A 25770-nucleotide genomic window follows, 5' to 3' on the forward strand; every position below is an offset into this window, starting at 1 on the left:
TTTGTTTTCCATTGCATACATAAATACTATACAGGTTTCTATAGTTACCACAGGCTTATGGTGCTCTGGCATGTAAATACCGTGCACATTTCTAAGTTTACCATAAGCTTTTAGTATCTTGCATCTTGCCAGATAAATGTCATACAAATTTTTATGTTACCAAAGTTCTATGGTGTTCTACCTTACAAATTTCTATGGTCACCATAGCCTTACGGTATCTATGCCATATAAATGCAAACAAATTTCTATGGTTGCCATAGGGCTATGGCGTCCTGTCGTACAATATTCTATGGGTGTAATAGATTACCATAGTCTTATAGTTTAAAGGTTTAAATATTAAAATGTGCAAGTTAGGAATTAAGAACAAATAATATTGTTAAGATTAAAAAGTAATAGGTAAACATAAACGATTTATAAAATTAATGATTAATACTCAAAACTGGCAAGACAATTGAATTTTTACACACATAAAATCTAAAAAAAAATATAGACAAGTTGTGTATGTGGCAAGGCAAACCCCACAAGAATGCATGAGAAATTAAAACAGATTAATAATTAGGTGAATATGGCAAGGTTATAAATTATTTCTTAAATTGCGTTTAAATAGGCCGAATAGTGGTGGTCCAGCATTGTTGAACACCGAATAACCCAATAGGTCCATTGAGTCATAAATTTAGAAATAAGGGAATAAAACAAAAAAACTAATACAAGTGATAAGGAAAAATGCCTATAAACATTTTAAAGTACCACATTCATGTGTGTTTGATTATTATCTGAGCTAACTATTTAAAAAAATGACTACTCACCCAACACGGCGATGAGACAGCGATGCTGTATTGTGGTAAAAAAAACGCAGAACACTGATCACTTATAAATATCTGTTTAATTGTTGTTGAATCGTTTTTACACATCGATTTTGCTCAATAAAATAGCTTTCACATTTTATCATTTCATCAAGCACAAGAAAAAAACAATATTTTCCTCAAAGTATTTCGAACATTCACATCACCAAATCAAAAATCTTGTCATAAAAAAATTGAATTCGTCATTCTCATGACGACTTAAGAGAGTGTATCGCTTTTTTCGTCATGCATCACCTTAAGAAAACTAGGGGTCCCTCGTGAAGAGCCAATGAGGGGAAAATTGGAAAAAAAGGGTACTAGGAAGGGCAATGAAAAAAAAAGTGGGCTGTTCAACCCCTGAAGAAACCATTGGTCGATAGAAGAATCAGTATAGGACAGTAAGACCAACACGTGGTTTCACAGTGAGAAAGGTCAAAGGGCTAAAAAAATTTTTTAAAAAAACAGATATCCGTCCAGTACGCAATTAAAAGTTCACCCACTGTGAGAGGAAAAGAAAATGTCACAAGGTTAAGATCATAAAATTATATTTTAAAGTAAAGAGCCAAGGGGCAGAAAAGATGACCGTTTTCCTCCCACGCTAAAAACTGCCAGCTGTGGAAAAAGACAGGACCAAGAGGATGGGGTGCAGAGAATAATATCAGGTTACCGCATGTGAAAAAATTTCCGCATGGTTGCCATAAGCCTATGGCGTCCTGTCGTACAATATTCTATGGGTGTCATAGATTACCATAGGTTTGTCTACGGCAAATTTTCCTATGAATTGTTCGATACGTAAAGGTCATATTTCTTTGTCTTTAGCGTAATTTTCAAAATAGCAGATAAATACATAGGTATTTATATAAACTTAATACACTCTTTAAAAACTTGTACGCTAAAACAATAAAAATTCTAAATTAAAAATATCATTTGAAAAATATCTGCAGCTTTATGAACAAAACTAACTTCAGTTTTAAAATCGCACACCCTAATTAGGTCAAATGAAGTACTTGTATAAAGAAAGCTAAAAAAAAAAAAAGTTTTTTTAAGTAAATATATTAATTGATATATCAATGAATATATTCACACTTATGAAAAAATTATTATAATCGTAGGAAATACTTACTGGGAAAAATACCAAGAACTAAAATCAGTTTTTGTGTTAAGTATGTCAACTGACTCATTAGTTCATTGACTAGTTTTTTTTTAATATATCTGTTTATTAATGGATGTAATTTTTTTGTCTAGGATAAAGTGACAGTTTACCGATTGAAATGAGACACAACATCCTGCAGTGATAAATATGTTGATTAAAACCGCGTGAAATGTATGACATAATAATTCTGAAGCAACAATAACATTCATTTTGATAAGCGCGTATAGAAACAGGGAAGTAGCTTTGATCAATCTACTTGGTCACTTAAAATCATCTGTAAATCACATCTTTTAAATCATATTTAAATAATGCACATTTAAGAAGGATGAATTCCCTTGATTTGTCATTGACCACTAGAAAGTTTGACCTTATTATTGCTCACTACAATAAATTGACAGAATTTATGTGTTTTTATTTGGAGAAAACACATATATACAATTAACAGTTGATGACCTCTTTGCAATCTTTTAATGCACATGAAAATTTTTTGAATGTATATAAAAGGGCTAGTTTTTCACTCAATTTTTCATAAGAATCCAGTCAGTAAAAATGGCTAGTTTTAATTATTTTTTCTGTATTCTAGGAATACTTTTTTGTCAAGTTTGTAAGTAATGAATATTCTCAATCATATTTTTATCTCTTTCTCTAAGTTATATCACACTCGTGTTTACTCATTATTTTATATAACAATTTTTCCGAAACACGTTTAGGTAAAGGATTTAAACCTATTACCTGCTACTGTTAATTTATTTATAGCAATGTAAAAAAAGAAAACAGTAGCGCGGAATTAGCACTTAAGTTTAGCTTATCAGCTTCCAAAAGTTTAGCTTGTCAGCGTAAAAAAATCAGCAGCGAAATTTCTAAAATAATATTCTAAAACTCACCTTTCCAATTATTTAAAAAAATATTTTAGAGAATCTCTAATAATGTAATTTATTTGTTTAATTGTTTTACAATAATCGTTTGGTCTAAATTGTTAAGATAAATTTAATTTGTTTGAATTTAACCTATCCTAATATTTTTAAAAAGTTGTATTAGTGTTTTTTAAGTTTCTTTCACTTTAATCCTACATCCTGAAAGAAATAGGTTTCTTCCGGACAATTATTACCTCAAAGTTATTTGTTTAACAATATAATTTATTTTTTTAATTATTTAACAATTAAAATGTTTTGTAAAAATGTTAAGCTACATGTAATTTGTTTAAATTTAAGCTATTCTTCAAATACTTCAAGTCAATTTATTGGTCTTTTTTAGTTTCCTAGATTTCTTCCACTTTAAGCAGTTTGAATACAGCATTCTGAAACAAATAGTTTTCTTCTGGATAATCATGCTCTGAAAGAAACTGAAATTTATTTGTTTAACAATATAACTTATTTGTTTAACCATTTAACAAAATAATTTATTTGTTTAACAATTAAACAATTGTTTTGTCAAAATGTTAAGCTAAACTTAATTGTTTTAAGTTAAAGCTATGCCGGGTAGCGGCTCTGAACCTTAAAAAAAAAACATTGATTTAGGGTACACCGGGCAGTGTCATTTAACTAGACCTCGTATATATTTCGGTTTTTTACCAAATCGGCTATTCACCGGTCGGTTCGGTTTTTTTACCAAATCGGTCAACATTCACCGGTGGAATTTAACAACCACCAATTTCGGTCATTCACAGTAACATATATATGAGAACACTTACATGAAAAAATGAATATTTTTTTTCTATCTCCTTAGCTTAACAAAACGCTGATTCACAGTAACATGTATGATATATATACACCGAAGAGCCATTACATTATGACCATCCTCCATCTATAACAACGGGCTCGCCCAGCTTTTCATGGTTTCTAGCCCAGGAGCAATGTTTTCATGGGGCACATTAGGACCCATAATCCTCATAGCACAATCCCTGACGTCTGAAGCTACTTGAACATAGTTGCAGACCAGGTTCACCCATTCATGACAACAGTTTTTTCTGCGGGAGATGGTGGTTACCAACAGGATAATGCACCATGTCATAAGGGTCGAGTCGTCATGGATTGGTTCAAGGAACATTCCAGTGATTTTCAAGTCATGTCTTGGCCCTCAATTCACCTGACCTTAATCCAATAGAGCATTTGTGATCCTACTTGGAAAACCAAATTCGTGCTGCCACGCTACCCGCTCGCAATGTGAGGGAATTGCAGGACCAGTTGGTGAGCGCTTGGTACCAGATACCTCAGACTACCTATCAGCACCTTGTGGAATCAATGCCATGACGGGTGCTAGCAGTTTTGAGGGCTAAAGGTGGTCCTACATGTTATTAGTAATGTAATGTAATGACTCTTCAATGGTCATAATGTAATGGCTCTTCGGTGTATACCTCTATTAATCCCATGCGTTATTTAATTCTCTGTGTGTTGTTATGATTGCGCTGTCCTTTCTTTTTTCTTTTTTAACTTTTCTCAATTTCATTAATAACTAATTACTAGTTTAATCCTACTTAATTTTAATTTCACCCAATGTGTCCGCAAACATCACACAGGTACTGAGGTGCCTTCGTTGGCCGTGTAAATGTTCGTACACATTCTTAGTTTCCTCACGTGCGTCATGATTTTAAAATTCCAGAATTTCGGTGTCATTGATTTTAAATTATTTCTATTAATTACGTATAAAAGATTTAAAGGAATTCCATAGGCTAATATGCTACGTAGTGTTGCTTTCTGGACGAATCTTTTATTTACTCGTTTCAAAATTTATGTTATACTCAATGATTCTTCGTTTAATAATTTTGATTTAAAATAATTCTATCCATTATTAAGGCTAAATATTTAAAACATGGATATAACACGCCATGTTGTTACAAATTTACAGTAGTTCGAACACACCTAGAAAAAATTTAAAACTGGTATCAATTTTGTTGTTAAGAAACTATTTTAATGATAGCTTCTACTAACAAATTAAAATTTCATATCCTTCACCTTCGGATCTAGGTATAATTACTGAAAGAAGAGGATTACTGAAATTGAGGGACCTAGAAGCCAGCAGACTTGTTTATCTCGCTTTGCAAGTGGTCACTTGAGGTGTCTCTCGTATGTTCAGGGGCAAAAGACTTTTGGACTTTGCACTAAATGTAGGACTGCTCAGGCTTCGTCCGAGCATATTCTAAACTGTATCGATTTTAAGATCGACGAGGTTTTTTCAAAACCTTATCTGTTTTTAGACTTCCTGGACATTTTTGGACTTATGGAATTGGTCTAATTAGGATGGACCTCTTGGGGATTCGAAACAACAACAACACTGAAAGAAGATAGAATATTCCGGTATCTGCAAACATAATTATGAAGGCACCAATCATATCATGGGGATGGTTAGTCCATTTTTAGCGGTTAGGGGAGGTAGTATCATTGCAGTATTATTTTATTATGGCCGTTTCAGATACATTTCAATTTAGATATGAAGGAGGGATCCCAGAAAAAGAAATAAAGTCGTTTAGGAAAATTTGATTTATTATGTAAATCTTATTGTATTCAACATGGCCGATTCAAAAATTATAAACTAAAGAAAGTCTTTTAAAGAGATCAAAAGAAACATTCTTGTTATGTTCTCTAGAAAAACGATTAATTAGAGTTGGGGCTTAGAGCCTAAGCTTCCAGTACCTACGCCAAGAATTGAAAATTATAAGTAAGTGAATTGTTCCCAACGGACAATTAGGAGCATGGGAAGAGAACCGTGGATGGCGATTTATAGAAACATAAGATAGCCTAGAACAAAGCCACTCACCTCCCCCCCCCTCCCGCAGTCAATATTAAGTTTGAAAATAATATATCTAATCGCCAAAATACTGAGAATTAACAATGCAACTGGAACATTTTTGTGGTTACAAAAAGAGTTATAAACAGATTTTGTCTTCAATTTAGTTACGGCAGTGAATTAACACGTTCACGCCGGGAAAAGTGAAAATACTGGTACGGGAATAGAAAAAATACTGGTAGAAGAACTACACTGGTTATCATAAATTAAGGAAAAATCACAAAAATAGCGATAACTCTTTCAAAAGTAAGCCAAACCGTGCAAAATTTGCATATGTTGTCCACTAAGAGTAGCTGAGTAAAATTGCAATATGCAAATTAGTGGCGCTGCACTCGGCTTACGTCATCTGCCTGGAGCATAAAAGTCCAAGTTTGAGAGAAAGCACACAAATTTTACTGTGATTGCGACATTGAAAATCTGAGATAGCCAATTCGTAATAATGACCTCTAGGCATCATTTGCCTGAAGAACTACGATGGAGAGCCATCGGGAGACTAGAGGCAGGGCAGAGTCAATCAGAAGTGGCCAGATGGCTAAATGTGAGTCCATCTGTGGTTCATAGACTTTGGAGGCAATTTCAAACCACAGATTCGGCATCTAGGAGGTTCAGTCAAGGACGGCCAACTGTTACGACCAGTGCCGATGACCGATATTTGACATTAAGTGCACGCAGGAATAGAACCGCTACTCCGACACATCTTAGATCCTCTCTTGCTGCAGCCACCGGAAGGTTGGTGTCAACGTCAACTGTGCGCAGAAGGCTCCACGAAGGTGGTCTGTATGCGAGACGACCAGCCATTTGCGTGCCGCTCACATCACGCCATAGGAGAGACCGTTTGCAGTGGGCCCGACAACATGTCCACTGGACGTCAGATCAATGGAGGCCTGTTCTCTTTACGGATGAGTCCAGGTTTAGTCTAGAAAGTGACAGTAGACGTTATTTGATATGGAGAGAACCTGGGACCCGTTATCATCCATCAAACATCCGTGAAAGAGATGCATACGGAAGAGGCAGTGTCTGTGTTTGGGGAGGCATATCCTTAGGAGGGCGCACATACCTCCATGTCTTTCCAAGGGGAACCGTGAATGCTCAGGTTTATCGAGACAACATCCTTGATGCTTATGTGCGCCCATATGCCGGGGCAATTGGTGATTGCTTCCTGTTACAGGACGATAATGCAAGACCACACAGAGCTCGCATTGTTGATGATTATCTTCAACAGGAAACAATTACTTGCATGGAGTGGCCAGCTCGATCCCCGGACTTGAATCCTATCGAGCACGTTTGGGATGCTCTAGGGAGGCGTGTATCTGCCATCAATCCGCCCCCTCAGACCCTTGCCACGCTTGCAACTGCTTTACAAGAGCAATGGCTCTCACTTCCTATTGAACTGATAGACCGCATAATTGAAAGCATCACACATCGCTGTTTGTGCTGTATTGCTTCTAGAGGCAATCATATTCCATATTAAAGGTACTTTTTCTATTGCAAACCGATACTTCCAATTTGTTTATTTTATACATGTGCTAATTTCTATACTACTATTAATGTCTGATAATTTCTTTTTATGTTGTTTAATACCTTACTATGTGTTGTATATTGTGGGTAAGTTTCATAAAATTCCATGTGTAATTTCTTGAGTTATCGCGATTTTTGTGAATTTTCCTTAATTTATGATAACCAGTGTATTTTAATAGTTCTTCTACCAGTATTTTCTGTCCTGCACCTGCAGATCCGTCGATGTCTTCGTAATCTATTGTAGTAGAGATCCGTATTCGAGGAACAACCTCTCTCGTCCGTGTCTTGGACGATTCTAATTATGATTGTAGTTAGAAAGACGAAATCTTTCTGTTTATGAAATAATAAGATGTTCTTTTAAGAACTTTCCAGCATGTTTTTCTGTCCGTAAATTTAATTATCAAAGTTCACAGATTGTATTTCAGTCTTTTTCACATCAAAGATTAAACTATCGTTTCTAATCACACAAAAAATATATAAAAATAAAATAAAAATTCCCTTTGCATTTATTCATCTTTGTTTTGACTCTCATGAGAACTGAACCAAACGTAAAACTGTTCTCACCGCCAAGTCAAGAAAAAAATGTAGATATGAGATATATATTTATGAAATATTCTTGTATTTTTTTTTTCAATAATCGAACTAAATAACTGAAACCTTCAAAATCTGAAATCAATTGACATTCTGCGTTTGTTCTTTCGATTATTGCTTATCGGCAACAGTTGTTTATCGCTTGTTTCATTTGAGATAACGATATCGGATAACGGATCGAAGTAGAGCCCCTGAATTAGACAGGCCGACCTATCATTTATTGTTGGAGCAAAGAGCTATCATAAGCACAGCGAATAAATATTTTCAAGTGGTAGTTTATTAATTGTAATTCTTGGTTTCATAAGTTCAATTTAGTAGATTTTAATCCACCATTATTTCTAAACAATGCGTAGGCTTATATAATTCACCACTTTATAGTAATTTTTACATGCTTTACATTTTTAAAAGCAAGCAAATATTGTCAACTATTTGCAAAATTTACTTTGTAGTTATTTACCGTTTTTTAAATTATTTTGGCGTGTCCGCAGCAGTTGGCATCTCTGCATAACGAATAGTAAAATAACGTTAACTTGCGAACTTGTTTGCTTCAATATTGCTTGATAGGTCAGCTCTGATAGTATAGGAGCCTTAGATCGAAGTATTGTCGGTACATTCCTATTTATTATTGATGTGATGTTTGCATATTTACTCAAAATTTTGTCTAAATTACCAGCGCGTCAAATAGACGCATAGAGATAGGTATACCACAAAGAAAATTTCAATATTTCAACGCTTTTGAAGAAAATAGACTTCAATATATAGTTACCTCGATCAATGGATAAAAGTCATTACAAGATATAAAATAAAACTTCTATCTGGTTTTGTAATTTTCGTTACAAAACTCAAAATGACGCGTACCATAAACCTAGTGTTAACCAATCTGCGTGCAAAAGGTTAAAATCTTTCAAAATTTGAGTTTACTAAAATCAAATATTTATGTTCTAGGTTTGATCTATTCATCTTGCGAAAAAATAGAAGACCTAAGTGGCGCTATTTCTCATTCCTACTCCATCTTAGGGGATAGGCTCTATCATAAATGTTGGACTTTGGAAAATCCAGACAAGAATGTGATTTTCATTCAACTCAATAACATTACTTTACATAACGGAGTAAGTATATCTTACATAAATTCCATGTAATTAAACGCATTCCATTCAATTATAACAATAATAATCCACGAAAAAAAAACTTTCAAAAAGTGCGAAATTAAAAATGAAGAGGGAATCTTAATTTGAATTTTAATGTTTTCCTAATTTTTAAAAACTTTAAGAAATTCATTTTCCTTCACCTCATTAGCATGAATCTACGCCCCATCGTAGGCGCCACTGCTTCCTCGGTAGGCTCAGAATTCTAGGGGGAAGTTGAGACTCGTATATAAATAAGAATTGAAGAATAAATATTTAAAAATATTTATTAAATATTGAGTATTATTGTATTTAATTTGTTTGAGTATTTAACTTGTTTCGTATCAAAATTTCATAAAAATATTTCACTACGCGTATATAACATTTTATTAATGCAGCAGTTAATTGAATTGTAGAAGCTTAAATGTGAGACGAGAAAATGGATGTGCCTGTTTGGACAGTAAGCCGGAGTTTGGCGGTAATGGGATATGACAGCAGCGCCTTTACTAACCGGTCAACATAAAGTCCAGCACCTTTCCTGGACTCGTGACTCATATTGGTTGGACCCTGGGTTAGATGAGTTACGATTTAAGATGATAGGAGAGTTCGAGGGTGGCAAAGACCCCACGAAATCATAGACCCGAGTTGTGAGCAATGCCCTGTGTAATCTGGTTGTGGCTCCATAATAGTGTGGACTGCTTTTTCATGGCATGGACTTGGTCCTATGGTCCGATTGCACTGATCATTGTCTGTAAATGGTCGCGTTCACCTACTTGCAGTCATTCAAGGACTTCACGCACCCAAACAACGATGGGATTTTTATGCCTGTCAATGCGCCATGCTAACTGGTCTTCATTAATCGCGACTGCTGGTTTGAAGAACATTCTGAATAATTCCAGTGAATGAATTGCTTACCTAAATTGTCAACATGAATCCCATCGAGCATTTATGGGACATAATCGAGAGACCAGTTCGTGCACAAAATCCTGTGCACCCGCAACATTTTCGCAATTATGGGCCATCTATTGAGTATGCATGGATGAATATTCCTGTAAAAGATTTCCTACTGTTTGTTGTGTTCATACCACGTCGAGTTTCTACACTACCTTGAGCTAGAGGAGATCCGACACGATATTTAAAGGTATTCCATGACTTTTGTCATCGCAGTGTATAAAGGGCTTGAACACAGAAGAAAAAAAAACATCATGCCTTTGATTTGTTAGTATTAATAAATTAATCAGAATTTTGAAATTATAAGGATTCTGTAGCATACATTAAATTATGTCTTTTTTTGTTTTGATTATTATTTAGTGTTTGCAGCCTGCTTCAGGTGGTGTTTTAACAATAAAATTCTTGCCAGAAAACGAAGTTTTTAATTTGTCTTCTCAATCTCAACTACGCAATTTTACAACCACATCTTCTGTTGTTGAAATCCACTTCAAAGTGAATGCAGCTCAGCTTGCCGATGGGATGAAGACAGGTTTCTCATTAAATTTCACTCATAGTAGGTATTATTTTTATATTCATAATTTAGAATAATTTAATTAATAAATTCATTTCTCTCGCAATTTTTTCCTCACCTCTATCATTGTTCTCTAACTCTTTGATACCGGACTTTAAATATTACAATACACATAAAAGACGGATATTTCTTTATGTAAAAGTTTGTTTTCCATAATTTCATCTCGCATGAAGAGCAGCACCATCGACTCAAGACCGTTACTTGAGACTTCAAGGTCAAAACGGATGAGACCGTGACACATTTGACTCGCATCCTGTGTAGTGCATCAAAAATATCCATTTCAGGGATAACAGTCGAACAGAAACTCAATGCAGGTGACATGTAGTTTCTTTCACTATGAAACACAAAAAGAACCTGCCTAGCACGGAGCCGAGAACACCAGTCTTAGACAGAAGATGAGTGTAGGCGGATTTTTTGCTAGTGATGAGTCGCGATTCAGTCTGGACGGTGGCTCAAGACGCATTCTCATCTGGCGAGAACCCAGGAGTCGATATCGACCCTCTAACATTGTCGAAAAGGAACACTGACCTCGAGGTGGTTTGATAGTCTTGGAAGGCACATTTCTTGAAAGAATAGCTGCTTTGCCTTGATGTACTATCCAGTTCTTTCCAGTGATTATAATTTTACATTTGGTTTTGTCCGTAATTTAGGACTTAATAAGATAGTTCTGACTACTCTAATATATAATTAATAATATAAAAGTTAAATAGTCCCGCAACAGCTCATTGTGAGCCAAGGGCTTCAGCATTAAAATGACAATGCTTTTTATTTTATAAAAAAAAATTTATGTCGTTGAATAGCCAACCTAATTTTATTAGTTTACGACTACTAATGTTCAACGCGTAGCTTTGTGATTTTGAACCAAATCCAGAAGACAGGCGAACTCCTGGATTTAGTATTGGGACAAATTTGCCTTGGAGGATTTTTTGATGGAGCTAACCCGCATTTTCGTTACATGGAGAGGAAGACCACGAGAACCTCTCACGGTCAGTCTGATGGGAAGGAGACTCTAACCCGTGATATGTCTACCACTGAGGATAATTCACATCAGCACTGTGGTCGGTACAAGCCGGATGCGGAATTCGTATCGACTGGGATTCGAACCCAGTTCGCCTTATTGGAAGGCGAACGCTCCTCCCCCTGAACCATCGCTGCTCAAAATAGCAATACTGTCGGCATTGAGCACAGATAGCCTTTACTTTCCAGACAAACTGATACCGACCTGTTTTCAAGCAACCACTGAGAACTGTGTGGTGCGATAACCACTGAGGATTCGCTGATCATTATTTTTAGTGTAAATATTTATATTAGGATCTAATGTCAAAGTACGGTACTTTTTTTCAAAGCTAAGTGGCAACCGAAAGAAATAATCGCTTGATATAAGCAAATTTTTGATACCACTTTTTTTACACAGCTGTTTTGCGTAAAACAGGCACTCTAGGGTTAAAGATAGTTTATTGGTATATTTTTAAGTATCGAATCAATTACTGGCGACGAGTTTATATATTTATTGTTCATATTATAATGAACCGAAGTATGAAACACGTATACCTGCCAACTTTCACTCTTTCTGAGAATGAATTTTACAAGTGGTAGTGAAACAATTACAGAAAAACAACCTTACTCAAAAATATAATATTTTGTATTTTGACTAGGTTAAAATTCGCTATCGTTAAGATTAGTATGCTTTGATATATTTGTTGTAATTATTTAAACGTAGTGGTGGTCAAGCTCATTTAAAATTATTATTATAATTTAAAAATTTTAATGACATGACATGAGTTTCGGTACCACTTTAAATACAAAATTAAAATCTTCCGGAAAAACCGGAAGAGTTGGCAGGTATGAACTATGGTTTGTCTATGTAAAGAACTCTCCTAGGCAATCGTCTGGAATAATGGCGGTGACTATAGTGAAGAGGTTTAACTATTTTTACCCTTTGGCATATCATTAAACAAAATCTAAACTGTGGGGAAATAATTATTTCTTGATATAGAAATGATCTTTGACTGCGCTGAAAACAGCAACTCGCAACGAAATGTTGACAGAGAAGCCAACTGCTCCGGACATCCCAAAATAGTTTTTAAAAAAAACAGCAAGTTGGCATCTCTGTGCTGACGACGTCTGAGACACGTCAATTATTGTTTTGACATAAGAAACAAATGACGTCTCCCAGACGTCTCGTATGTCAAGGGGTTATGCAGCGGTATTATATCATTAACCGGTTAACGCCCAGCGTCATATATTTAGGACAGTTCCTTTTTTCAAAGACATTCATTGTGGTGGGAAACATTTTTCAGATTTTTCATTTATCTGGGTGAATTAACCCTTTTGAAGGCCGTGGTAAGTATACTTACCACCACATTTTACCACTTTTAATTTAGGTTTCCATTTTTCAATAACTTCAGCTTTCTTGAATTGAGTTGGAATAAAATTGGTAACCATTTGGAGCAAGTACTTTTTGATCTATCAAAGACTTTTTGAATGCCCTAACAGTAGAAAAACCAATTAATTTCGATAATATATTATACCACCTTTTTCATAAAACCACTTCTTGTATCATTTCAATATATAAAGTCGGGACAAAACGGGTTAAGACAGGTTTTGGTTCGTGTCGGCGAGAGAAAAAAAATCAGGGCAAGAAGCTCCCCTCTGTGAAATGCGCTATTTCTTGTTTCCATAACAACAGACGGCCTTAGATTTCTTGGCGAGTGGAGTTCTTTCTATAGAAAAACTATACGGAGTTCTTATTGTTTATAATTTCTTTGTTTATTTCAGCCTAGATTTTGTTGTTAAAAAGGTAAAGGCCTCATAATGGCCCAGATTCTATGTGACATAGTCACTTTTATAATTTCTTTTCGTTTGACTTAAAATTATTATAATTTTTCAGACTGTAACAGGGTGCTGACTGAGTTTAATGGCAGTATATACAGTCCATATTATCAACAAAATAGACGTATACTGGGAGCAGAATGCATTTATATAATAAGATTGAGACCAGGATATCTGGTTAATATTACTTATCACGATGTAAAAATAGGCTCTCATTTTTATCGTGATGGTTGTAGTGAAGATTATCTAGAGGTAAGATTCTTTTTTTTTCTAATCACTAAAGAACCGGTACCCTTTTAAGTAATGATTCACTAAAGAACCGATAATGATTAAAAATAACGTTTAATTTTTAACTTAACTAGGGAAAATGGGGATTTTGTGTAATCTATGCTTAATTTGACATCTCTCAGATTTACGCATCATCACGTAAGCTCTATAACGCAAGTTTTGAAGTAACTCGCGTATTTTCCTGATACTTATCTTTGCGTTGTTTGGAAGCGATAAGCATCATACAGCTCTTTCATGTATCTGGCATGTTAATCCCCATAATGTGCGCATATGGGATCTGAAAACCCCCATGAATACCTTGAGATACAAAGGGATCCCCCAAGGTTAATGTGTGGTGTGGACTAATGTACGACCGAGTCATTGGGCCTTTCTTTTTTACAGAAAAGACGGTCTCATCAGTCGTATTCTTAGACATGTTGGAAAACTTCGTACTTCCACAACTAGAAGAGCTTCAGCCACATGTCTTTTTGCAACAACATGGTGCACCACCTCATTGGGGAATCATCGTTCGTAGTTCTTTGAATGACCATTTTCCAGGAAGATGGATTGGGCGAGGAGGTCCAATTCCTTGGCCAACCAGATAACCTGATATAACGCCGCTGGAGTTTTTTTCCTTGGGGATTTATAAAGGACAATGTTTGCAGGAGGATTGTGTCAAACATTGATGACCTAAAAGCCAGAATTACAACCGCAATAGCCTCTGTGGATGCCGACATGCTTGCCGCTACCTGGCGTGAAATTGACTATCGACTTGCGACGAAGGTAGCACACGTGGAAGTTCATTGGAAAGGATCATGAAACTTTTTGAATCTATCTAACCATTTACGTTATTAATTTGAATCTATCTTTATTATTTTATAAGTTATTAAACATCAAAATGGGTCCGGGACTTTATGAACACCCTGTATTTAATTTCAAAATTTTGATTGAATAAGATGTGTGTAATCCATTACTTTTTTATGTGAATGTAAAAATTATAAATACAGTAGTTATTGCATTTAAAATTTTATTTTTGTAATTAAAAACCATTTTCTAACTTTTATAATAATATATAGAAGAAAAAAAAATAAACAGTCAAAAAAAATTTCCATTCTTGGCCCATTTTTCTGAAATATACGTCACTGGTAAGGGCTCTATAAAAATTATACTGCCCTCACCAGTTAAAAATTATAGGGCGGGAGTATTATTGGGGGTATGCCTGGGGTCGCTTACTTTATAATTCAGACCTGCATAACCGATCTGCATAATTGATCACTGATTCAGTTTAATATCTTAGTTCATTTCATTTTATATATTGCATACCGGTCCAACTCTTCCGGATTTTCCGGAAGATTTTATTTTCCTATTTAAAGTGGTAGTAAATATATACTATTTTTTCTTTTATAAACTTAATTTTTAAATGATTTTGATCACCACTATTCTTACAAAAATGAAGCACATATATTAATATGCGTTACAATCATGGTTGTCAACTTGAAATTTTTCAAATGCAACGTATTTGTTTGCTTAAAATTGAAGTTTTAATTCCATTTTAATACCACTGGGAGAAATGATAATGGAAGGGATTAAAAGTTGGCAGGTATGATATTGCGATCAACAGCAATGGTATAGTATTTATCCTATTCTAGATTAATGATGGAAACACTGAAAAAAGTCGTCCAATTCGCTTGATTTGCGGAAGTTCGGAGTCGTTTTCTGTCCAGTCAACAAGCAATCACCTATGGATGAAACTCAAAGCTAGCCATTTTCTAAATAAAGGATTTTATGCTAGTTACAACGCAGTAGAGATTGGTAAGATAAATAGTTTTAGGTTTTCTTTTAAAGCGTAATATTTTAAGATATATTTAACATTTTTATTATTATTGATCTTAACTTGGAAGCTTACCTCTTTATTTTCTCTCTTAATCAAACGTAAGTACTGCTTTGAAATTATGATTAATTTTTCTTTTCATTTTTTGAAGTATATCATTCCAATTTCACTGCTAAGTTCTGGGTAGGGATAAAAACAAGATAAATATCTCCATACAACTCTCATGGTTTTCTACTTTCAATAAAAACCCAAAGTTTAATTAACATACATAATTTTAAAAAAGCCGAAAAGTGTCCAGTACCACAGATTATAAAAAAGAACTGCTATTATGTGCTAGTGTTCTTAGGATGTTATTGTTGTTTTTTTATTTTTTATTTATTAATTTAAAACGATGTTTTAACTTAAATTTAACTACTGTTTCTTTTCCTATTTAAAAATATCCTTATTATTTTACAATTTTTAAAATTATTGCACCAGTAAATACGCTGTTGCCAATACCAGCAAGCCTTGCTTCGGTAGATTAAAGAGAATATAAGGCAGAGGAATGTGCTCCTTGTTTTTAGCGTGACAGAAGGTCAAATATACGACTTTGTCACGCACATACGTTACAAGGGAGATCTCATTCCCACATCTCTCATCCATTTGCAGATCGTAATTTTGACCTGAACTAGAGAAAGATCATTCTCCGATCCAGTAGTAGCCCCCAGAGGCATTTATTTGTTACGGGAACTTAAAAGGACTTTGTGACCCCGACAAATTTAGCATGCAACAGTCGCAATTTTTTACATGGTAAGTCTTCGATCGGCGGAATTCAAACTCAGTACGTTTTGAAAATTGGATAACTCCCTACTATCCAGGCCATCCCGACCTACCAATGAATATTGATCTGAATGGCCAATGAATAAGTGTGCTTAACAAAACTGTTTTAAATTCATCTTCTCCATCTTATTCATATAATCCTTATCACTTTCATTATTTTTCTTCCTTCAGAATATGAGGATTGTTATCCTAGAGATAGCTTCGGTTGTGACCGTATCACTTGTATTCCACGGAGTGAAGTCTGCGATGGAATAAAAAACTGCGAAGATGGCGAAGACGAGTTTGGTTGTGGTAAGAGAATCGCATTTAAAATCATTATCACAGTAAAATAAAAAGGCAGTGGTTCGCAATGTATGTATATATATCTGTTACTCTTTGAAACAATTAACATATTAAATGGGTAGTGTGGCCGGTGATTATTGAAAATAAATTCAGAAACATGGAGAAATAATAGAATTTTATTAAAATGAGGGTTCGGAGCCTCATGTTGAGAATATTACATGCTGGTGGATTGATAGAGAAGAGAGAGATTGACCTTGGAAAGAGGGTTTTTATATCTTTTTAACCAATATATTTAAGTATTAATAGATCTAAGTAACGTGAGACTGATCAATTTCCGAAGCTATTAAAAACAAATCCAGAGATGCCAACTTGTTCCGGGCAGCAAATATTTTCGAGTGGTAGTTTATTAATGAGTGATTTTTGGTTTACAAAATTTAATTTATGTGGTTTTTATCCCCCACTATTTCTAATTAATTCGAAAGCTTATATTATTCGCCACTTTGTTTTAATTAAGTTGGAGCAACTCCATTGCCTGCTTACCTCATTGTTCAACCAAAACTGTTCTAAAATTCCAGATGAATGGGATAGGGGCGGCTTCGCGGCCCGGGTGCCCAATAAAATCGAAACACTAGGACTTAATTAAGTAGGGGCCTCCCTGGCAGAGCAATATCGCATATCTGCTAACTCTTCCGGATTTTTCGAAAGATTTCATTTTCATATTTAAAGTGGTAGTAAATAGATACTTTTTTTTCTTTTATAAACTTAATTTTTAAATGATTTTGATCACCACTATTCTTACAAAAATTAAGTACATATAATAATATGCGTTACTATCATGGTCGTCAACCAAAGTTTTCTCAAATACAACGTATTTGTTTGCTTAAAATTGAAGTTTTAATTCCATTTTAATACCACTGGGAAAAATGATAAAGGAAGGGATTAAAAGTTGCCAGGTATGGTATCGCCCGCCAAACGCTCTGTAAAGCGTGGAGGTGGAGGGTTGGAATCCCGCTGTAACCCTTGATGCATTCATTGTGATATCCTCCTCTGTGTTGTGCCATCTGTCCTTCTATTTGACAAGGTTTTATAAGCCTTAATTGAGCACACAAGCCTGGAAATGTATGTTGTATCAATATAATTAAGTCGTGCTAAACGGTTTAAAAAGTAAGCAAAAGTAGTCAAATATTTGCAAATTTTAATTTATAGTTGTTTACCGTTTATCAAACAAATATGGCTCGTCAGGGGCAGTTGGCGTCTGCACATTTTCTGAGATAATTAGATCAATATTATTACTTTCTTTGTGGTAAAGGTTTTAAATGATTGCGCGTTAAATATATGCTCTTTTTATGGATTATATTTTATATATAATTCTTTTAACTTTACATGATATCCCCTCTCTGAAGAAAGGTCTGACCAATAAGTTAGCCTATGCGTCAGAATTTCTTCATTCACGCGATGATAAACAAAATTAATTAAATTTTTTATATTGTCCAATTTTCAGAATTTGTGAAAAGTTATTTTCCTGGAATAAACTGGATCCATTGTTCCGAACTGTAGTTTTCCAAATTTATTAAATTATTCATCCACGGAAGAAGAAATAAATAATGTTTGCAGTCTTTATACTCATTGTTTCATTCCTGAAACACTTATTATTCATAAAGTCATTTATAAAACATTATATTTAAATCTTAATAGACTTTCTTAGCGAGGGCCTGATCAATTTTTCTAGCTACTAAACATACATCATCGCATTTTCTGAGCTAATTAGACCAATACTATAACTTTCTTTGATGGAAAGGTTTTAAACGTTTGAGCGTTAGTTATAAACTCTATTTGAGGTTAATATTTATCACGTAGAAATCCACTCTAATTTTACATTGCTTACTCGTCTGGCCAATTATTTTTTTCCCCAATGCCCACTTGTGTTAACATCCGTCAATTCAGGCACATACAGGGCGATTTTGTTGGCCTCTCTTTCTGGGCACCATATTAGGTGGGCCAACGTCGCTCCCACAGTGAGGACAGATAAGGAAAGAGCATCCATGTCTTGCCCGGAATTCGAACCCAGAACCTTTCTGATGCAAGGACAGTTCCCTGCCCCCTACACAGACCGTTCGACGTCTGGCCAATTTACTAACTAAAATACTACATATTAAATTCGCAAATATTAGGTAGATTTTGCTAACTTTTTAAAAGGTTAAGCATGATTTATACGGTAAAAAGTGGTGAATTATATAAGCGTACGAACTGTTTAGATATAGTGGTGGATAAAAATCTATTAAATTGAATTTATTAAACCAAGAATCACAAATAATAAACTACCACTTGAAAATATTTATTCACTGTCTCGAGCAAGTTGGCATCTCTGTGTGTATATAGATATAACTATTTTTGTGCGTTGCTCGAATTATGTGTTTCTAATAACCTTTGCTTCACCGGTGACCTCCCACGGCGTTGCGAACAAACTCAGTGCCGGTCACCTCGGTGACCCCAATGGCATTCAACGTGTTAATATATAATTCTTTTAACATTATATATATATATATATATATATAAGTTCAAAATGAAGAAAAATTATAGACATATAAAAAAGGGGGGCAATAATAAGTAAAAAAATAACAAACAACAGTTTAAAAAAAAATGGATGATATTTTATTTAAAAAAACCGGGAAAAAAAAAGATATAATCTTTTCATCAGCTCACACGATTATATCCGCAAAAAAGAGTGCTTTCTGATATTGTATTAGTGTAGCCAGAGCAAAATATATTAATACAATAGTGTGAGGAGCACTCAAAAAATATTTTTACAAAAATTACAACAAATAAAATAGAACACAATAAGTAAAATTAACTTATAAAAACAGAAAATAAAATAAAAAGAAAAATCAGTATAAAACATAGACTATAATGCGAGTAGCGAAATCAGATGTACTTACATGGACGGGAAATTTTTCAAGAATGATTTAAAAATGTTTTCGCTACAAGATTGCCAGATTACAAAATGTGAAAACAAAAGCGCAAATTGAGATTAACTAGAGGGTTTTAAGTGCTGTTCTTACTGCATTGCTGAAGTGATTTGTTAGTTACCAAGGATGGACCCGAAATGGATGTGCGCAAGGTAATATTATACTGTATAATTTAAAAAAGTTGACCATTAGCAGTTTTAGAAAATAGATGCTTATTTAAAATAAAATATAAAAGAGAAACATAAATTGCCTGTTTTGCAAATAATTTTAGCCACGGATTTGCCCGAAATGGATTTGCACATGGAAAAATTATATAAATTATGAAAGAAAAAAAATTTTAATAGATAATTTTCACACGGATTCGGCCGAAATGGATTTGCACATGGAAAAATTTTATAAATCTATTATATATAATTCTCTTACGTGGCTCCCAAATTTTGGCTGTATTTCTTTTCCGTCGGTGGCAACGTTTGCTTTGTTTTGAAAACACCAAAGCATTCTGCCTTTTAATGATGTGTTTCTGATCTAATATATATAATTCTCTTACGTGGCTCCCAAATTTTGGCTGAAATACTTTGTACAACTAAATAAGATTCTTTTCACAACAGTTAAATATTTACTTCATTTTCTTCATTCATAGAGAAAACAGTCGGCAAAGAATTCGGTTAGGTTAAAAAACATTTCGCTAAAAAAATAATGAATTCTAAAAGAAATAAAAGTAAGCAACTTAAAAAATATAAATGCTGTTGCCAGCCATAGAATTATTTGAAAGTTAACTTAGCAACATAAATCAAAATGACATAGAAGCGCAACTAGATCAAAATTATGATACCTGAGCGCTTGACGTAACAAATCCTTCAACTCTAAAAGTGTTGTATCGCCAAATGCCCAAATTAACAATTGTGTTCTTAACGAAATTCTATAAAAAGTTTTAAATAAACAACCTACTTCTACAACTGCTTCTGGAAGAACTTGGCTCATTGATTAAAAATATTGTTTTAATTTTACAGTACTGACTTTACTTCTACTTTCATTATTGCTATGACCCTCTTTCATTACATTTTACAACTGAATGCTAAATTTGAGGACTTTAAGTTGTTTTGTGGTTGAATACTGACATTTAGAAATGTGTACATAAAAAAAATAATATTTAGAGGTTAAGAGTTGCCTCAGAAAAATTTTGAATTGTTGACATTGAACTTAACAATGGAAACAATCGTTTTTGTGAAAAATTGAATTGTATTGTAGACATCAAAACTAAAAATATTGTGTTTCAACTTAACAATACTACCTTAATTTATACTTTAGAATTGCCTCGGAGAAATTTCAATTGTTGGCAATGACTTAAACAAAATGTTTTATTTTAACTGACAAATACTATATAATTTTAACTTTTTCTATGACTATACTCATTTTCTTACTCTTTTCTTTGTTTTTTATAAATTTTATTTTTTTGTGATAAAATAAAAAACTTATAGTTGTTCTGCTTCTGAACACTGATGAAAACACAAAATAATGGGCTTCATCAACAATCAAAAGTACATACATTTATTTTACAAACTCCATATTATTAAGGTGGCGCCCTTCAGAGAATTAAAAATACAAAATTATCTTCATCAAAGCCGATGCTTTACATCCGGCGTTCAGTGGCAGACTATTATTTCATATTGTTTTACAACACGTGACTTTAGCCCTCTGATGGGAAAGACTTTAAAACAAAACTTACAACAGTTTCTTTTCTCAGCAACTGAAATTTAGAATAGTGTGATTAAGAAAAATATGTGAACTGTTTGCAATTTCAAATTAATATTGAAATGTACAGGTTTAGAATTTTCTACAGTGAAAAGTTTTCGGAACTTCAGTATTCAAAAAAGTATACAAAAACTAGACGCTAAGAACGTATCCAATGAGCGAGCAAAGCGAGCATTGGATTGCGAAGCAATCCGAAATAAACTGTGAAAGCAGTTCCGGGGGTTGGTGAGCGCCAGCGAGCAGGGGGCGAAGCCTCCTAGTTAATAAAGAAATTTTTAATAAATAATTTTACCCACAGATTTGCCAAAAATGGATTTGCACATGGAAAAATTTTATAAATTAATAAAGAAATTTTTAGTAAATAATTTTAGCCATGGATTGGCCTGAAATGGATTTGCACATGGGAAAATTATATAAATTAACAAAGAAAATGTTTAGTAAATATATCCACAAAAATATGCGATTAATTCAATGATTTTATATAAAATTTTATTACGTTAGTTGGGTATCAATTATTTTTTTATCAAATTTTGAAAGAGTTTATCGATTTGTTTTTTGGATAAATAGATATTACTACACATTCTTTTAATTATGTTCATTTCATTAAAAGTGGAATTTAAATAGATTCTCCTAGAAACATTAGAATTCCAAGTAATTAGTTTATTAATACTAAAATTAAAATCATTTCTTTTATCGTCATATAATACCTTGCTTTGCGTGCTTTTATAATACCCAAATCCAAAAAATTGAAATTAATATTATCATCATATATATATATATATATATATATACATATATATATATATATATATATATATATATATATATATATATATATATATATATATATATATATATATATATATATATATATATATATATATATATATATATATATATATATATATGGGTCATTCTCACAAAAACAGTCATTTTCCTGTCCCCAGTATATTTTATGTTTGTTTTACAGCTTACGAAAAAAAAAAAAATTCAGGGAAAGTGTCCTTCAGAATGCAAGCTAACAAAAGAATAAAAATAAAATTATCAATTTTTATTTTTTATTTATTTTAGGTAATTAAAATATACCAATATGCGATTAATTCCCTCACTTGTTTAAAAAAAGAATAAAATTGTTACTAAAATAAAAAAAAATTTTTTTACAAATTCGTGTTTTTTATTTCAGAATACTAAAATATAGAATTCAGAAAATCAATTTTAAATTTAATTTCTGATAAAAATATTAACACAACACTATTTTAAACTTTGTCCCCAGTGTTTCGCGTCATTCCCTCACAACAATGTTCTTATCACCTGCAATCTTCTTAGAATAAAAATATTTTAATAAAAACTTCAGAAGTTAACAAGTGGCATCATAGAACAAAATTGCAGTATGTTTCCATCTTCAACTTAATGAAGCCTTGCTGTGGAATAAATTTGAATGCATCAAACCAGGTAAAATTTTTTACATTTGTCATTCCCTCAATGTCATTTTTTAGAGTAAAATAAAATACAACTTCATCGAGAAAGTGGATAATTATATGTTGCTTTCTTGTATGAATATAATTGTATGTTATTGACTTCAGAAATTAATTAGGCCTAACTGTTATTTTTAAATTTTATTGAATTCGTCATTCCCTCACTAGTGTATAAAGTGAGGGAATGACGCTGAAGTGAGGGAATGATTCAAGATGAGTATATTATTAAATTTTTTTTTGTCCAATCGTGCCAGCCAATTTTATTTCCCAAACCTGTAAAAACTATTAAATATATAAGAGTAAATTATAATAAATATTAGATATACTTAGTATGTTATCATTTTCAAACTTTAGGTAGATGTAACTTAGATAAAAACATGTATTAAAATAAAATATCATTCCCTCACTATTAGTGTCATTCCCTCACTTTTTAAATAGTGAAAATTATTAATTTACTTATTAATTAATTTGAAAAATAAATTAATTAATTATAAATTAATTATTTAAAAAATTAATTAATTTAAATATTAAGTATATTTTATAGGATATATACTTTCTTTATAATGCCATTACATATTTCTATTAATATAAAAAATTTCAGAGCTTTTTATTCACTTTACTTTTTCGGGATTTTATGAACTGAAAAATGACAGTTTTCGTGAGAATGACCCATATATATATATATATATATATATATATATATATATATATATATATATATATATATATATATATATATATATCGATTCTTTTATATCTATATTCTAATAAAAAATTTTATGTATGAAAAGTAATACACTTTTTATGTTCGTTCTTTCGTTGTAATAGAACTGAGCGTCTGGGGCCTTGCGGTCCTTTTACATTTTTTATGTTACATTTTCATTTTATTTTCTACATTTGCAGTGATTAATTGTGAAGGGAATGACAGCTTCCGTTGTTCTGAAAATACTTGTATTGCCAAGAGTGAAGTTTGCGATGGAATGATAAACTGTCAAAATGGTGCTGACGAAATTGACTGTCGTAAGAGAAGTTTAGATTTATTTTAATGATAAAGAACTACAAAAATGAAGTGGTATTTAATAAATGTTTTTTTTTCTAAATCCTTATAATGTAATTAGCTTAATACTCGTTCTTCACACGGAGTGAATAAGAGAAAACGAGGATAAAAACGAAAAAAATCAATACATCAGTACTGAGAAACCCTATGCAGCCATGCTCAAAATTAAAAGACGTGTATCAACACTATTGAAGAACTTAGTGGAAGAACCAGGTAAGTAACATTTTCGGGAAATTGGTGAATAAGAGAACGCAACATAAGGTGGTTGCATCAATATGGATATGTTTAATGTAACAGAATTGTTTTTACCTTGACTTTAATCTTAACTAAGTAATCCACTTTACTTTTTAGTATGCTTGCATGATTTTTATTTCAAATTAAGCAACGGTAAATAATGAGGGAAAGAATTGTTAGTCCCGATTTCTAAAAAATTCGAATAAAATAGCTCAGAAAGCACTTTTTTCGCATTACAATAATGGCCTCTCCGAAAATGTCACTTATTTCGGTCTTCCACTAAGTTCTTCAATTAATAAAGCTAAAATAATTTCAATTTTTATTTATGCAATATTATTTGTCATCCTTTCTAATAACTTTACGTTATTAAACTAAGGAAAACTCGTTTTTTGTCGTTCATCCCAACAGAGTAAATATTAACTGTATTTAGCCTCACTTGACATGATAGTCAAAATTTACCACGATCAATTTTTCCTATTTATATCCCTTTCAAGGGGTAAATAATCATTATAATACTTGTACCTATGTTATATTTAGTACTTTACGACATAATCCTTTATTCGAGTTTTGTACGAAACACATTTATCAGTGGCAGCAAACTAAATCCGAATTAAAAAAGAAAAAAAAATAGAATTCTTGTAAAAATTTGAAAAAGACTTCACCACCTATCTATCTGAACTCAGCAGAATAAAATACATATAAGCAGTGGTGTGAAAAAGTTCTTTTAATTCTAATTCATTAAAATATCTCTAAAATATCTATATATTAAAATAGATCTTTGCTACCACTAAAAAAATATTTTCTGAAATAACGGAAAAACCATTTTATAAGATTTTATCGAAACTGCGCAATTTACCATTGTTACCAGATTTACATAGTATCAAAATAATTAAGCGTCATCTGAGTAAGACGATTTTCTAGGGTTAAATGAATTTCGAAATAAAAACTATTGCCCATTAATATGTTCACGCCGGGAAAAGTGTAAATACTGGTACGGGAAAAGAGAAAATACGGTAGAAAAACAATTTCAAGATTAGATAATATTCGGGAGGAGTTAATCTATTCTCAACAATAACAATTCACTGTAAGGAAATTTATCACGGCGAAGAAGCAATTCTATATAAAAATTGCATCCGTTAAAAACAATTGATAGTTATGGATTTTTATTATTCCAGGAAAAAAACTAAAAAATGAAATTTATTTTACCAGTTTTTACTCCGGTGTGCCGCCAAGATGAGAAAATCTCCCGGCGTGAACGTGTTAACTTAGCGTTTTAGCACATTGTTTATTTATATACGTTTAAAAATAAAAATTCAATTAATGCAGAGATGCCAACTTGCTTCGGACAGCGGATAATTATATTCGAGTGGTAGTCTTATAATGAGTGTTTTTTGGTTTAATAAATTCGATTCATAGAGTTTTTACTGACCACCACTTCTAAATAACAAAGATGCCAACTTGCTCCGGACAGCAAATATATATTTTAAAGTGATAGTTTATCAATTGTGATTTTTGGTTTAATAAATTCAATTTGTAGCTTTTATTCACCGCTATTTCTAAATAATTCGTAGGTTTATATAATTCACCTCTGATTTGTACTTATGACAAGCTATACCTTTTCAAGAGTAAGCAAAAAAAGTCAAATGTTTGCAAAACTTACTTTGTAGTTTTTTACCGTTTTTTAGATTATTTTGACTTGTCCGGAGCAGTTGGCATGTCTGA

At 32.7% G+C, this 25770-nt stretch overlaps 1 protein-coding gene across 1 annotated transcript in view; it reads left to right on the top strand.

Annotated features, from left to right (window-relative positions):
* The first annotated feature begins 2494 nt into the window (after positions 1-2494).
* The window catches only part of LOC147803400 (uncharacterized), a 32473-nt gene continuing 9197 nt past the window's right edge, over positions 2495-25770 (top strand). The window contains exons 1-7 of the mRNA XM_087151288.1: positions 2495-2599; positions 8833-8996; positions 10323-10515; positions 13424-13617; positions 15282-15444; positions 16454-16573; positions 23661-23777. Of these exons, the coding sequence (XP_087007414.1) occupies positions 2545-2599; positions 8833-8996; positions 10323-10515; positions 13424-13617; positions 15282-15444; positions 16454-16573; positions 23661-23777 (1006 nt within the window). The 5' untranslated portion in view covers positions 2495-2544. The remainder of the gene's footprint in view (positions 2600-8832; positions 8997-10322; positions 10516-13423; positions 13618-15281; positions 15445-16453; positions 16574-23660; positions 23778-25770) is intronic.

The sequence above is a fragment of the Parasteatoda tepidariorum genome, chromosome 9 (genome assembly GCF_982258835.1).
Source record: "Parasteatoda tepidariorum strain Cologne lab strain chromosome 9, Ptep-v5.0, whole genome shotgun sequence".
In the NCBI taxonomy this organism is placed as follows: Eukaryota; Metazoa; Arthropoda; class Arachnida; order Araneae; family Theridiidae; genus Parasteatoda; species Parasteatoda tepidariorum.